This window comes from Schistocerca cancellata, chromosome 1 (genome assembly GCF_023864275.1).
Source record: "Schistocerca cancellata isolate TAMUIC-IGC-003103 chromosome 1, iqSchCanc2.1, whole genome shotgun sequence".
NCBI lineage: Eukaryota > Metazoa > Arthropoda > Insecta > Orthoptera > Acrididae > Schistocerca > Schistocerca cancellata.
This window is the reverse complement of record NC_064626.1, coordinates 643,137,393-643,153,231: the sequence shown is the minus strand read 5'-3', so window position 1 is coordinate 643,153,231 and position 15,839 is coordinate 643,137,393. Positions and strand designations below refer to the sequence as shown.

Here is a 15,839-nt window from a genome sequence, read left to right as displayed (position 1 = left end):
AATAAAATTATACACGTTCATAATGCGTCACTGTAGTCTGTTATAAAATGCATGTATCCAAGTGAGCGATCTTAGTAAACTGTAGTGAGATATTTTACTGTAGAAGTTGCTTAAACAATTTTGTGTTGCTTGGCGATGATCGTTTCGATCACAACAGCTTTTGAAGATTTATTTTGTCTGCAATTCCTGAATGGTTATGATTTATCAGGTTCCATTCCGCTACTTCGATGCAGAAAGGGAATAACTGCATTTACGTCTAAAAATTTGTGAACCATATTTTTAACTGTTGGAATAAATTTACAGCAGATGTTCTTTCTTCAGATCTGTTTTAGAGCTCATGTATCATACTTTTTCTGATGCATAGATACATACGATGGTTATGAACGAACACTGTTTTCGACTTCGCAGGTACTTCGCTTTGAGCAGAGGTCTCTGATTTGCTGTGTGTGATATCGCCCTTCACAAGCATCACAGTGTTTTTGTTTGCACATTGTGTTGTGAGATATGGAGGACGAGTTGGAGGATCGTGTGCTGTACCAAACATACATATCGCATATGAAACTGATATCGCGGTTTGCTGTTGGAGTTCCCTTGAACACAAATTCTATAAGCTGCATGTGGCGCTTCTTACGAATATATGTCTTGAAACCAGAAGTGTTGTTGTTTAGTGCAATTCTATTTTTAATCTTAATTTATGTACAAGCGCTTGATGTATGGAGTCGTTCTCTGCTCGGTAGATTGCAGTATACTGCTTTAGGTCGCTCAGCTGCACAAGTGCAGAAGTTACAGTATTTGGTCAGTGGACCAGTAACTGGAGGAGAAAAATTGAGCTGGGAACTGCGCGAAGGAAATATAGCGGCATATGCAGTTCAAGGTCGGAGGCCACGAATGGAAGACCGCTTTGTTGTGAATGAAGATATTAATAAGACTGGAGTGTCGCTGTACGCAGTATTCGATGGCCACGGAGGCGAGGTTACTATTCCTACAGTTTTCATGATAACTTGTGCTGTCAGTAATTGTAGTTGCACCAGTACCATTTGCTGATGCCACAAATTCTACTTAGGGATTTTGTAAGGGTACTTTATGCAAGTGAGCAGAGCACAGCACCTCCGTTTGCAGTTTGAACATGCTCGATCTAATCAATCTGTAATATTAAAATTGTGGATTTCCTGTCCCAAACTTGAGTTTTGTTTACCGGCAGAGACTTGATACAGTTAACCGAAAGAGAGTTACATATCACAGTTTGCTGCCCTGTTTGAGAAATCAGTAGTAATAGTTATTTGTTACTGACAGTTCTACAAAGTAGTAAGTACTGTACGTGTCATAGTATATAAACAAGCAAACCTCCAACAGACATAATACTGTTACTACTAATAATATTTACCAGGAAAAACGCGTTTGTAGAGCATATCACTACTGACATTACAACAAACCTTCCTTAGTAATCTTTGCTTCAGCTGTCTGCTATTTTGCGTGAAAGCATCAGAAACATTCCAGGAGGAAAACATATCAATGAAGTACGGTATGCAAGTATTTAATTTTTTTTTTAATTCCCTTCTCCAGTAATTAGTTTCTAAAGATTCTGGTGTTAGGTAGACTATGTATTTTTATGTTTATTTCTGAGCATTATGTTTCCTCTTCACTCTGTTTATTATGTGTGGTAATTTGTTGTTTATGATTCAACCAGCTGTTATGGGATCCTTTAAAGGTAATTCAGGATTGTCCTTGTTTCATGAACTTGTGATCCAATCTTGTATCTGTGTATGTCTTTGTCAATAAAGCTGGGTCAGTGTGTGATTGTGTGCCCCTGCCCCTCCTGAAGTCTTTTTTGTTGTGATAGACTCATCTGTAGTTTAAGCCAAGGTCTGGGTTAGTTTTGCACAAGAAAATTTGGCTGTGTGTTTGCAAATTCAATGAATGTGAATATAACATAAATATTGTGGTAACAGTTTTTTCCCGGAATAGCCATATAAAGAGGAATATTCAGCATGAGTTGTCGGCTTTGACCTGTGATATAGGTAACATATGATAACGGTAAACACAACAAACAATATGGTGACTATAAAGTGATTTCAATGGTGATTTTTTTCAAACTGCTACAGATCAGTTTGTCACTGCAACCAGATATTTTTTTCTAAGTTTCACATTTGTTGGCTTTGCAAACTAACAAGCTATCTGTTACTTTCCAACATAAACTAGACTTTGGCCAGAGATACATATCAGTCTGTCACCACAACCAGGTTTCAAACTAATATGAACTTGGTTTTGCTTCGTCAACTCACAACTACATGGGGTTTTTTTAGGCTAGGCATTAGTGCGAGGTGTCCTGATGAACCCTCACCATTCGGCATGCATGCAAGGAAATCAGAATGCGCTGAGTGTAAAGACACTTCAGCTATCAAGATACTAGCAGTAATTTTTCAGAGTGTTTGGAATAAAGTTCCTGAATTTACTGCCCTCCAGGAAGCGTGTGGCGTGCAAATTATTCTCGGGACTGAGACCTGGCTGAACTGAGATAGGAAGTTCTGAAATATTTAGTGAGGGTTGGAACATGTATCAGAAAGACAGATTAGACACCGTGGGAGATGGTGTCTTCATTGCAGTTGACAAAAATATTGTGTCCACTGAGGTCGAAGTAGAGTGTGATTGTGAAGTTATCTGGACACGTTTAACAGGGCTAGGAGAAATAAAGTTAATTGTTGGGTGTTATTACCAGCCGCCGGGTTCCACTGTGACAGTTCTAGAATCATTCAAAGGGAGTCTACATTCTGTATCGCAGAAGTACCCGGATCATGCTATATTAGTTGGAAGCGACTTCAACCTACCTAGTATAGACTGGGATGATTACGGATTCATTACAGGTGGTACAGACAAGCCGTTGTGTGAATTACTTTTGAACACATTATCCAAAACCTGTCTTTAGCAGCTAAATCGACAGCCAATGCGTAATGGAAATATTTTAGATCTGGTAGCCACGAACAGACCAGACATCATCGAGGAGGGTCAGTGTTGAGACAGGGATTAGTGATCCTGATGTCGTTATGACTATGGTTACGAAAGTTAAAAAGTTTGTCAAGAAGGCTAGGAGAATATTCTTACTAGAAAGAGCAGATAAGCAGTTGTTAGCATCCCACTTAGTAAATGAATTGACTTCAGTTACTTCCGGTACGATGGACGTGGAAGAATTATGGGCAAATTTTAAACACATTGTAAATCACGCATTGGACAAGTATGTGACAAATAAGTGGGTTATAGACGGAAAAGACCCACCGTGGTTTAACAGCGCAATTCGAAGAATGCTCAGGAAGCAAAGACAGTTGCACTCGCTGTACAAGAACGATCAGGAGAATGAGGACAGGCAAAAGTTAGTAGAGATTCGTGCTGTTGTAAAAAGAGCGATGCACGAACCATACAACCACTAGCACCGTCATACCTTAGCAAAAGATCATGCTGAAAACCCAAGGAAATTCTGGTCTTACGTAAAATCGGTAAGCAGGTCGAAGGCTTCCATCCAGTCACTCACTGATCAGTCTGGCCTGGCAATGGAAGACAGCAAAACGAAAGCTGAAATTTTAAATTTAGCATTTGAGAAATCTTCCACACAGGACGATCATACAAACATACCGCCGTTTGAGTTTCGTACAGATTCCCGTATGGAGGACATAGTGATAGACATCCCTGGGGTTGTGAAGCAGCTGAATGGGTTGAAAATAAATCGCCAGGGCCTGATGGGATTCCAATTCGATTTTACAGAGAGTACTCTACTGCATTGGCTCCTTACTTAGCTTGCATTTATCGCGAATCTCTTGCCCAGTGTAAAGTCCCAAGCGACTGGAAAAAAACGCAGGTGACGCCTGTATAGAAGAAGGGTAGAAGGATGGATCCTCAAAATTACAGACCAATATCCTTTGTTGCACGATTCTCAAACATATTCTCAGTTAGAATATAATGAATTTCCTGGAGACAGCGAAGTTGCTGTCCATGCATCAGCACGGCTTTAGAAAGCACCGCTTCTGTGAAATGCAACTCACCCTTTTTTCACATGATATCTTGTGAACTATGGATGAAGGGTATCAGACGGATGCCATATTCCTTGACTTCCGGGAAGCGTTTGACTCTGTGCCCCACTGCAGACTCCTAACTAAGGTACAAGTGTATGGGATTGGTACACAAATATGTGAGTGGCTCGAAGACTTCTTAAGTAATAGAACCCAGTACATTGTCCTCGATGGTGAGTGTTCATCGGAGGTGATGGTGTCATCTGGAGTGCCCCAGGGAAGTGTGGTAGGTCCGCTGTTGTTTTCTGTCTACATAAATGATCTTTTGGATAGGGCGGATAGCAATGTGCGGCTGTTTGCTGATGATGCTGTGGTGTACGGGAAGGTGTTGTCGTTGAGTGACTGTAGGAGGATACAAGATGCGTTGGACAGGATTTGTGATTGGTGTAAAGAATGGCAGCTAACTCTAAATATAGATAAATGTAAATTAATGCAGATGTATAGGAAAAAGAATCCCGTAATGTTTGAATACTCCATTAGTAGTGTAGCGCTTGACACAGTCATGTTGATTAAGTATTTGGGCGTAACATTGCAGAGCGATATGAAGTGGGACAAGCATGTAATGGCAGTTGTGGGGAAGGCGGATAGTCATCTTCGGTTAATTGGTAGAATTTTGGAAAGATGTGGTTCATCTGTAAAGGAGACCACTTGTTGTTGTTGTCTTCAATCCTGAGACTGGTTTGATGCAGCTCTCCATGCTACTCTATCCTGTGCAAGCTTTTTCATCCCCCAGTACTTACTGCAACCTACATCCTTCTGAATTTGCTTAGTGTATTAATCACTTGGTCTCCCTCTACATCCTTCTGAATTTGCTTAGTGTATTAATCACTTGGTCTCCCTCTACGATTTTTACCCTCCACGCTGCACTCCAATGCTAAACTTGTGATCCCTTGATGCCTCAGAACATGTCCTACCAACCGGTCCCTTCTTCTTGTCAAGTTGTGCCACCAACTCCTCTTCTCCCCAATTCTATTCAATACCTCCTCATTAGTTATGTGATCTACCCGTCTAATCTTCAGCATTCTTCTGTAGCACCACATTTCGAAAGCTTCTATTCTCTTCTTGTCCAAACTATTTATCGTCCAAGTTTCACTTCCATACATGGCTACACTCCATACAAATACTTTCAGAAACGACTTCTTGACACTTAAATCTATAGTCGATGGTAACAAAAGTTTTCTTCTTCAGAAACGCTTTCCTTGCCATTGCCATTCTACATTTTATATCCTCTCTACTTCGACCATCATCAGTTATTTTGCTCCTCAAATAGCAAAACCCATTTACTACTTTAAGTGTCTCATTTCCTAATCTAATTCCCTCAGCATCACCCGACTTAATTCGACTACATTCCATTATCCTAGTTTTGCCTTTGTTGATGTTCATCTTGTATCCTTGTTTCAAGACACTGTCCATTTCGTTCAACTGCTCTTCCAAGTCCTTTGCTGTCTCCGACAGAATTACAATGTCATCGGTGAACCTCAACATTTTTATTTCTTCGCCATGCACTTTAATACCAACTCCGAATTATTCTTTTGTTTCCTTTACTGCTTGCTCAATATACAGATTGAATAACATCGGGGACAGGCTACAACCCTGTCTCATTTCCTTCCCAACTACTGCTTCCCTTCCATGCCCCTCGACTCTTATAACTGCCATCTGGTTTCTGTACCAATTGTAAATAGCCTGTCACTCCCTCTATATTACCCCTGCCACCTTTAGAATTTGAAAGAGGGTATTCCAGTCAACATTGTCAAAAGCTTTCTCTAAGTCTACAAATGCTAGAAATGTAGGTTTGCCTTTCCTTAATCTATTTTCTAAGATAAGTCGTAGGGTCAGTATTGCCTCACGTGTTCCAACATTTCTGCGGAATCCAAACTGATCTTCGCCGAGGTCAGCTTCTACCAGTGTTTCCATTCGTCTGTAAAGAATTCGCGTTATTATTTTGCAGCTGTGACTTATTAAACTGATAGTTCGGTAATTTTCACATCTGTCAACACCTGCTTTCTTTGGGATTGGAATTATTATATTCTTCTTGAAGTCTGAGGGTATTTCGCCTGTTTCATACATCTTGCTCGCCAGATGGTAGAGTTTTGTCAGGATTGGCTCTCCCAAGGCCATTAGTAGTTCTAATGGAATGTTGTCTACTCTGGGGGCCTTGTTTCGACTCAGGTCTTTCAGTGCTCTATCAAACTCTTCACGCAGTATCGTATCTCCCATTTCATCTTCATCTACTTCCTCTTCCATTTCCATAATATTGTCCTCAAGTACATCACCCTTGTATAGACCCTCTATATACTCCTTCCACCTTTCTGCTTTCCCTTCTTTGCTTAGAACTGGGTTTTCATCTGAGCTCTTGATGTTCATACAAGTGGCTCTCTTTTCTCCAAAGGTCTCTTTAATTTTTCTGTAGGCAGTATCTATCTTACCCCTAGTGAGATAAGCCTCTACATCCTTACATTGGTCTCCTAGCCATCCCTGCTTAGCCATTTTGCACTTCCTGTCGATGTCATTTTTGAGACGTTTGTATTCCTTTTTGCCTGCTTCATTTACTGCGTTTTTATATTTTCTCCTTTCATCAATTAAATTCAATATTTCTTCTTTTACCCAAGGATTTCTACTAGCCCTCGTCTTTTTACCCACTTGATCCTCTGCTGCCTTCACTACTTCATCCCTCAGAGCTACCCATTCTTCTTCTTCTACTGTATTTCTTTCCCCCATTCCTGTCAATTGTTCCCTTATGCTCTCCCTGAAACTCTGTTCAACCTCGGGTTCTTTCAGTTTATCCAGGTCCCATCTCCTTAAATTCCCACCTTTTTGCAGTTTCTTCAGTTTTAATTTACAGTTCATAACCAATAGATTGTGGTCAGAGTCCACAACTGCCCCTGGAAATGTCTTACAATTTAAAACCTGGTTCCTAAATCTCTGTCTTACCATTATATAATCTATCTGATACTTTCTAGTATCTCCAGGATTCTTCCATTTATAAAACGTTCTCTCATGATTCTTGAACCAAGTGTTAGCGATGATTAAGTTATGCTCTGTGCAAAATTCTACCAGATGGCTTCCTCTTTCATTTCTCTCCCCCAATCCATATTCACCCACTATGTTTCCTTCTCTCCCTTTTCCTACTCTCAAATTCGTCACCCATGACTACTAAATTTTCGTCTCCCTTCACTACCTGAATAATTTCTTTTATCTCATCGTACATTTCATCAATTTCTTCATCATCTGCAGAGCTAGTTGGCATATAAACTTGTACTACTGTAGTAGGCATGGGCTTCGTGTCTATCTTGGCCACAATAATGTGTTCACTATGCTGTTGGAAGTAGCTTACCCGCAGTCCTATTTTTTATTTATTATTAAACCTACTCCTGCATTATCCCTCTTTGATTTTGTATTTATAACCATGTATTCACCTGACCAAAAGTCTTGTTCCTCCTGCCACCGAACTTCACTAATTCCCACTATATCTAACTTTAACCTATCCATTTCCCTTTTTAAATTTTCTAACCTACCTGCCCAAATAAGGGATCTGACATTCTACGCTCCGATCTGTATAATGCCAGTTTTCTTTCTCCTGATAACGATGTCCTCTTGAGTAGTCCCCGCCCGGAGATCCAAATGGGGGGACTATTTTACCTCCGGAATATTTTACCCAAGAGGACGCCATCATCATTTATCCATACAGTAAATCTGCATGCCCTCGGGAAAAATTACAGCTGTAGTTTCCCCTTGCTTTCAGCTTTTCGCAGTACCAGCACAGCAAGGCTGTTTTGGTTAGTGTTGCAAGACCAGATCAGTCAATCATCCAGACTTTGCCCCTGCAACTACTGAAAAGGCTGCTGCCCCTCTTCAGGAACCACATGTTTGTCTGGCCTCTCAACAGATACCCCTCCGTCGTGGTCGCACCTACAGTACGGCCATCTGTATAGCTGAGGCACGAATGCCTCCCCACCAACGGCAATGTCCATGGTTCCACTTATAAAACACTAATACGACCTATTCTTGAGTACTGCTCGAGAATTTGGGATCCCTATCAGGTTGGATTGAGAGAGGACATAGAAGCAATTCAGAGGTGGGCTGCTAGATTTGTTACTGGTAGGTTTGATCATCGCGTGAGTGTTACGGAAATGCTTCAGGAACTCGGGTGGGAGTCTGGAGGAAAGGAGGCATTCTTTTTGTGAATCGCTACTGAGGAAATGTAGAGGACCAGCATTTGAGGCTGACTGCAGTACAATTTTACTGCCGCCAACTTATATTTCGTGGAAAGACCAAAAAGATAAGATAAGAGAGATTAGGACTCGTACAGAGACATATAGGCAGTCATTTTTCCCTCGTTCTGTTTGGGAGTGGAACAGGGAGAGAAAATGCTAGTTGTGGTACAAGGTACCCTCCGCCACGCACTATATGGTGGATTGTGGAGTATGTATGTAGCTGTAGAAACTGACACTTTCCTAATGTAGAACTCTGCCTAATCTACAGATCAATTTCTCACCATAACCAGGTTGTTCTGCTTTCATGTTTGTTGGCCTTGCCAACTAACAACAAGACTGTGAACATACACATCAAAAGGTGATGTTACAGCAACCATTAGCATTACCTCAGTGGCTGAAGTCGGCGAATCCTAAAAAATATTCCTCTCGACCTATATAAATGATGTCTACTTTCGCACCATACTTAACACACTTTTCATTATGATAGCTAAATTTGTAATTTATATTCAGAAAAGCTGTATCAGGTGATAGTCGAGTCTCCTAGTATTTTGGTGTATTTTTTTGTGTGTACCTGTAGAAAAGATATAGCTGCAATCAGAAGTTTGGTTTGAACACCACTATGCTTTACTTGGCATCATCTATTGGAGGAGGTCCACAATTTATTGAGCAGACTTACCTAGTCAGTTATTTATATATTTGATTTATTTATTCGTTCATCTAGGGATCATCTTAAAATGATAAGAGATTTGTCATCATAAAACAACAAAAATAACTAGCACAGATATTTATATATGCACAGAATATATAAGTGTAAAATTATGTAGGTAGGATACATGGCTGGCCATGGCCTTGATGAAAGAGCCATTTGCCAAGTAGGAAAATCTATATCAGATGGGCCAGAAAGAGTAACTCCATCCTCCTGAATATGAGGTCAGTCTCTTAACAACTGCTATACCTCATTCTGTTGGCTTCTTTTATACATGCACAATTTGCTCAAGGTAACTTATATTCTACTCTTCATTGGTACAAATCCCGGGGAATTTGTGAATTTATTAATTGGGTATTTCTCTGGTATTGCAGAGAAGTTGCAGCAAAATCTTCATTATATACATTTAGCAATCATGGTGACTTACACAAGAACTACAATGATGTTTCCCACAAAAGAGCTTGAAGTCAGGAAGACAATACAGACATTAAATCATAGAAAATCAGGAGGCATAGATTAGGTTTCAGTCACTGTTCTGGATTTACTCATACTTCCATGGTAGATTATGCACTTTCTAATAATGTAGGACCTACTGACTCTGTCAGATGTTTTAGATAAAACAGATGTGATGGTAATTGGCCTGTAGTTTCCATGTTAGTTTTTGTTTCACATTAATGTAGAGCAACTACTTAACTTTGTGAGTACAATTAGGAAATAAAATTTTTTGTAAACATTATAAGAACATCGATCTCAATGCAAAAAATGTTTTGAAAGTTGAAAATTAAAAGTCTTGAGTGCTTAAAAACAGTTATTACAGGGATGAACAGTTTCAGTCCAGTCTTAGACTACCTTCAGGCCAATCTCCAGTGGTAGTGAACAGAGGTGGTGCACGGAGCAGGTATTGCTTGTTGAGAGCAGTTGACATTCATCTCTCAACAGGTGATACCTGGTCTGTTCACCACCACCACCACCACCTCCCACTGCCATTGGAGAAAGGTCAGAAGATGGTCTAAAATACACTCAAATGGGTCACCATTGTAATAAATGTTTTTATGTGATCAAGACTGTTTCAATTTGAACTTGGAAAAATTGAGGAATTATCACTTTTTTCTGCAGTTGAATTTATCTTATCAGTCAGTGGCCTTTCCTGCATGTGACTAAATAAAGTCTCTTGAAGTAGTCATGTTGTCACTTTCTCATTTAGCCTACAAGTCCCTGTATTTGCAATATGTGTATGTGTGATATTAGTACAACAGAAAAGAACAAAGTTGTAATGGATGTATCAGTAACCTGAATTCATTATGAGATGTCAGTGTTAGCTGTGGAGGGTCTTACATATAATAGCTTTTACTGACTGTTTGAATGAAATCCATTGAAGTAATGGACACTATATTCAATGAGTAAATATGAGGTCTGCCAGTGATAGAAATCTGGTACCTCTTATACTGCTACTGACGGCACTTTCTCAATTGGATGTTACATATCAAGTAATTACAAATTATCACGAAGAAACTAAGACAACATGTTCAGTTACTGTAACTAGCTTTTATCTTTGTTTATCAAGGATGGTTCCAGAAACACAAATGAGTATCAGAGATCTTTCCTGGGAGGAGGAGGGTGGAGGGGGATAACCTCCATCCCTACCTCCCTAATGCTGCAGTGGATGGCAGGGCTGCAGGCAGACAGATAGTCTGGTCACAGACTTGTGCCACAGACTTCTTAGCCTTCTAGACTAATTAGATTAAGGACCAAATTCAAATGGAGGCATTTGTTATATAAGTGAATCAAATGAGAAAGATGTTTTGAAAGTGCATGCTGTGTAGAGCAATTGTAGTATAATTGTTCCACTGTAAAGTAATGGTTCATGTAATGTGAATTGGTTTTCCTTCTGTAAGCAGGACAGTTTTAATGTTCACAGTTATGTTAAGACTGGAAAACTAATTTCATATTACTTTGAAAAGTTTTTCTAAGGTGTTTGACAAGAGTTACTAAATATGCTGATAATACCATATGTAGTACAAGAAAATAATAAACTGCTTTTTGTATACTTCTGCACTATGTATTGACTTACATAGGTGTTGCTCACAATTGCTGAACCAGGCATTCTGTCCAATTTCATCTTGTACTTCCTTCAGTTTCTCTGTTTGATTATTGTTTGATATTTTTATGTGAGGAGATGGAGTCTTCATAGATTGCCTTAAGTATAAATCATTCAGCTCTTGCTTTTTGTAGCATCTCACATGCTGATATTGCTTGAAGCATTTCAATACATGAAATTCTATTCTTCTGATGCTTCTTTGTCATCTGAACTACTAGAAACTCTGTAGTTTACTTTCTCATTTGGGAATGACTTGCCTACGAGACTGGGTGTCGAGTATACAGCCATAAATATGAAATGTCTTATTTACCAGGTGTGGATGTACAGGGCACTTGTTTTGCGGAACCACAGAACTATTACAAATTTTGTGCAGTAACTAAAATAGTGCATCGAAACTGTATTTCACATACGTCAGTGAATTTCTGTAAGCATTGTAACCCATTCATTATATTGCAGGCAGTGGCAAAAATACTGGTCCTATATTCTGGGATAAATGGACTTAAAGTTAACACCCAGCCACTCCTGCATGGTTTTTTTAATGGTTCCATAAATCAGCGTCTTCTAATGATGCAGTTAGACACACTTCACCAACCGAGAACCATCCTGTGTCTCAATTCAACAGGAGGCAAATTAAGGAAATGTTAAGGAGATTTGTGTAATACCCAGAGTTTTCTTTGGTCCTCACCTCTACTACACAGGGGCTGTAGTATTGACAGTTATTTGGATTTCTGCCTAATCCAAGTATCATTACGGAGAACATGCCAGAGATAGTTGGGCTCCATATGAATGCCGCAGCTTGCCCCCACATGAGGCGCAGTGGCTGTGGCAGTCACATGAGATGATGCTGCCCTCTTAATGCCACAGCCTGGCTGTTGTTAGCTAGTGTCTCACTAGTATCTGAAGCTTTAAGTTACATCCATTGAACAGTAATATTTTGACCTTGTCTGAGTTATGTTTGTGATCTGGATTGCTCCCTTACTTGTTGTCTACAATTAAGATGACTGCTATGCTCTGAACTTATTTTGGTTATTCATTCACTTCATGAGGTCTGCTGCCATTTAGCTCTTCCACCATTCTGAATTGTCATAAATTTTGATCTGCCTATGCAGAGTAGGATAGAAAAGGGCCACATAGACCTACTACTGAAAGGCCAAGCAGTGATAGATCGTACTATTTGCGAAGCAGACAAAATCATTGACGAGGATAGTAGTTGAGGTATCTTCGTTATCACTGGTGCATGACTCACAGCATTTTGCGTAACACATCCGTTTTAGGCAGTTCATGGTCATTTTTGCTTGAACACTAACCAATTAACTGCAAATTGGCCTCACTGACATTGTTTTAATTTCAGTATCTGCTACATTATAACTATTGCAAGTTCCCTTTAAGACCAGAAATTACAGTGCTCAAGAAAGTGATTTGTGTAAATAAGGAGAGAGAAACTTCTCTTTCTGAATTACCCAAACATTTTGTGTTACAATATACTTGTTTAGCCATTTTTACAGCTTAAAGGCATATTCTAAATGGAAAAAAATACTGTAAGGTAGTTAATATTCCTCAATTTTATCAGAAATTTTGGTTCGTTACTTAGTTAACCACACAAGGGCCCTAAAGATGGAGAAATCGCATATTACAAAATATTCACATTATGTGACAAATCTTCTGTACATTAGTTTGTTTGCTAAAAAACTGCCAATGTAGTAGGATCATCTTGCCACCAATAAATCATTTAGGGTACTTTATTAGAAGTTAAACATTTTATGACTGCTGGCAAGTGGTTAAAAAGGTGGAATCTTGGATAAAATGTATATTTCTGGATGAGTAAATGATTTTAAGTTATTAGGTAGGTTGTTGTTATTCGTAGTATTGATTCCGTGAACAGTTTTCTTATAAAATGAGGACATTATTAATAAACATAATATTTTTCGTTCATATCAAGAGCACTGTAAGCATATGTCCATTTCTTATTTTTGAACAGTATCCTAAAATATTAATCATTTGCCTTACTAACTGTTGTCTTCACCTCAGTTGGATTTGATTTTCTGTCACTGTCAATACTAATACAGACATAAGGCTAGAGCCCTTTGAATATTGGTTTTGTAACTAATTAGACCTTCCTATTTCTTGGTTTTATAATTAATTAGACCTGTCTGTAAAGATAATATCAACATCAGTTTTTGAGCAGTTGCTTATCCTAGTGCGTAAGTTAACAATATGAATTATGGAAGGAGGGAGACTGCAAAAGGAGCTCTTTTGTAGCTGGTTACTGTGTGATCTTCGAAGGGCTCTCCACTTTTTTTTACCAACACCTCCAATCAATTGCCCCTGGCTAAGATTCCCATATCAAGTACACAAACCACTTCCTTCATCACCTCTCAACTGTTCCTACCATATTACCTCCCGGATCCCTACTTATCACTGTTGAACCCCCTCCTTTTACATCATCCTCCCCCGTGTCTTTGCTCTTGCCGCTTTTGAATCATACCTCATAATGTCTTACAGACTCCAAACCCACTAGCTCATTCATTATGCACCTGACAAAGTATATCCTTCGACTATAACTATGCTCTTGCAAGGGGGAGGCAGGCGAATCAGTGACACAGCTGTGGGAACCTGTATGGCGTCCCAATGTGCTAACATTTTTTTGAATCATCAGTCTTGTGGCTGGTTTGATATAGCCTGCCATGAACTCCTCTCCTGTGCCAATCTCTTCAGACAGAGTAGCATTTGCCTTCTACACTTTCAGTTGTTTGTCAGATGTATTCCAATCTCTGTATTCTGCTGCAGTTTCTTCTTTCTACAGCTCCCCATAATAACATGGACATTATTCTCTGGTATCTTAACACATGTCCAATTGTTCTATCCCATCTTCTTGTGTGTTTAAAGTCAACTTAATGTTAAATATTGTTATGTAGCACCACTTCTCAAATGATTAGATTCTTTTGGTTGGTTGGTTGGTTGTTTGGGAAAGGAGACCAGACAGCGTGGTCATCGGTCTCATCGAATTAGGGAAGGATGAGGAAGGAAGTCGGCCGTGCCCTTTCAGAGGAACCATCCCGGCATTTGCCTGGAGTGATTTAGGGAAGTCACGGAAAACCTAAATCAGGATGGCCGGACGCGGGATTGAACCGTCGTCCTCCCGAATGCGAGTCCAGTGTCTAACCACTGCGCCACCTCACTCGGTGTTTAGATTCTTTTCTTTTCTGGTTTTCTCACAGTACTTGATTTACAACCAGACAATGTTGTGCTCCAAATGTACATTCTCCGAAATTTCTTCCTCGAGTAAAGGTCTATGTTCAATGATATTCGGCTTCTTTTGGCCAGGAATGCTTTCTTTCTTTGTGCTAGTTTACTTTTGTCCTCCTTGCTTCGTCTGTCACAGTTTTTGCTTTCAAAGCAGCAGAATTCCTCAATTTGGTGTACTTCTTGACCCCCAATTCCGATGTTAAGTGTCTCACTGTTCTCATTTCTGCAACTTCTCATTGCTTTCATCTTTCTTCAATTTACTCTCAATCCATATTCTGTACTCATTAGTCTGCTCATTCCATTCAACACGTCTATAATTTTTCTTCACTTTCAATGAGGATAGCAGTGTCAGCAACAACTGTTTATTCCTAAGGCCAAACTGAGTGTCATCTGACAAATCCATGATTTTCTTTTCCATCCTTTTTATGGGACGTATAAAGGAAACCTTCCTGACCACACCAAGATTCTAAACCCCATTTCTGATTCAGGTTTATTGATGCAAGCTTCACAATATGGATGCAGGGCTAAGAGACATTATCCTCCTCCCGTCAAAGTCTCAATGCCTTCTCTCCTATCTACTTCACTTGGTCCTCCCTAGCCCAGTGTGCCGTTTTCTTGGATGATGTCTCCGATGGTTCCATAAAAACTCTGTCCCTGTCAAGACACATAATCAGAAACACACCTCCATTTTAATAGCCGCAATCCCTTCCATACTAGAATGTCTCTGTCACATGTTGTGGATTGTGCATCTACAGGGAGGACCAATTCCTTGCCCTGTATGCTGAAGATCATTCTAAAGTCTGCAGTGACAGGCAATACCCTCCAGACCTTGTCTCCAAACAGATCTGCACATATCCTCACATGCCCTTACTCCTTCAACCAATCCCATGAATGAGCTGCAGAGGAACAACCCAATATCACTCTGGACCATAACCAGCTGGTGTCTTCCTTAGGGCATAGATTAGCTTTCCGTATTCCCTGAAATAAGGATCACCCCTCTCTTCTCTCCCAAGGCTGTATTTTGCCATTCACACAGTTACGAAATATTCAGGTCCACACTTATGCCACACTTGCTTCAAACTATGTACCAGATCGGTCATATTCCTGTGAAAGACCCAGTTGCAAGACCTGTCTTTTGCACTCACTCAGCACATCTTACTACAGTCTGATTACAGCAACATTCTACCCTGTCACAGACAGGAAAACCTGTGAAAGCAGTCATGTCGTATTCCAGTTCTGGTGTAACTTTTAAATAGCCCTTCATGTGGACAAGACAATGACCAGCAGCCTACCCTGTTGAAATGCCAAAAGTGGAGTTCACCACATAGAAGCATAACGTCCTTGACCTCTTTGGCTGCTTCAGAACCCCTGTCTTGTGGATCCTCCTCTCCCTGCCCCTCCTGCCCCTGTACCAGCTTTTTTTACGTACATGGATGGATGGTACCCATGCAACTTATCATTTGATCTTGCAACGCTTGTAACCTCAAACTCCAGTAGCCGTGTTTACGTCCGTTTCC

General features: G+C 40.0%; 1 protein-coding gene across 1 annotated transcript in view; it reads left to right on the top strand.

Moving 5' to 3' along the window:
• The first annotated feature begins 423 nt into the window (after positions 1–423).
• Positions 424–15,839, top strand: part of LOC126183352 (protein phosphatase 1L) — a 78,953-nt gene continuing 63,537 nt past the window's right edge. Inside the window, exon 1 of the mRNA XM_049925259.1 lies at positions 424–972. Coding sequence (XP_049781216.1) covers positions 505–972 — 468 coding nt within the window. The 5' untranslated portion in view covers positions 424–504. The remainder of the gene's footprint in view (positions 973–15,839) is intronic.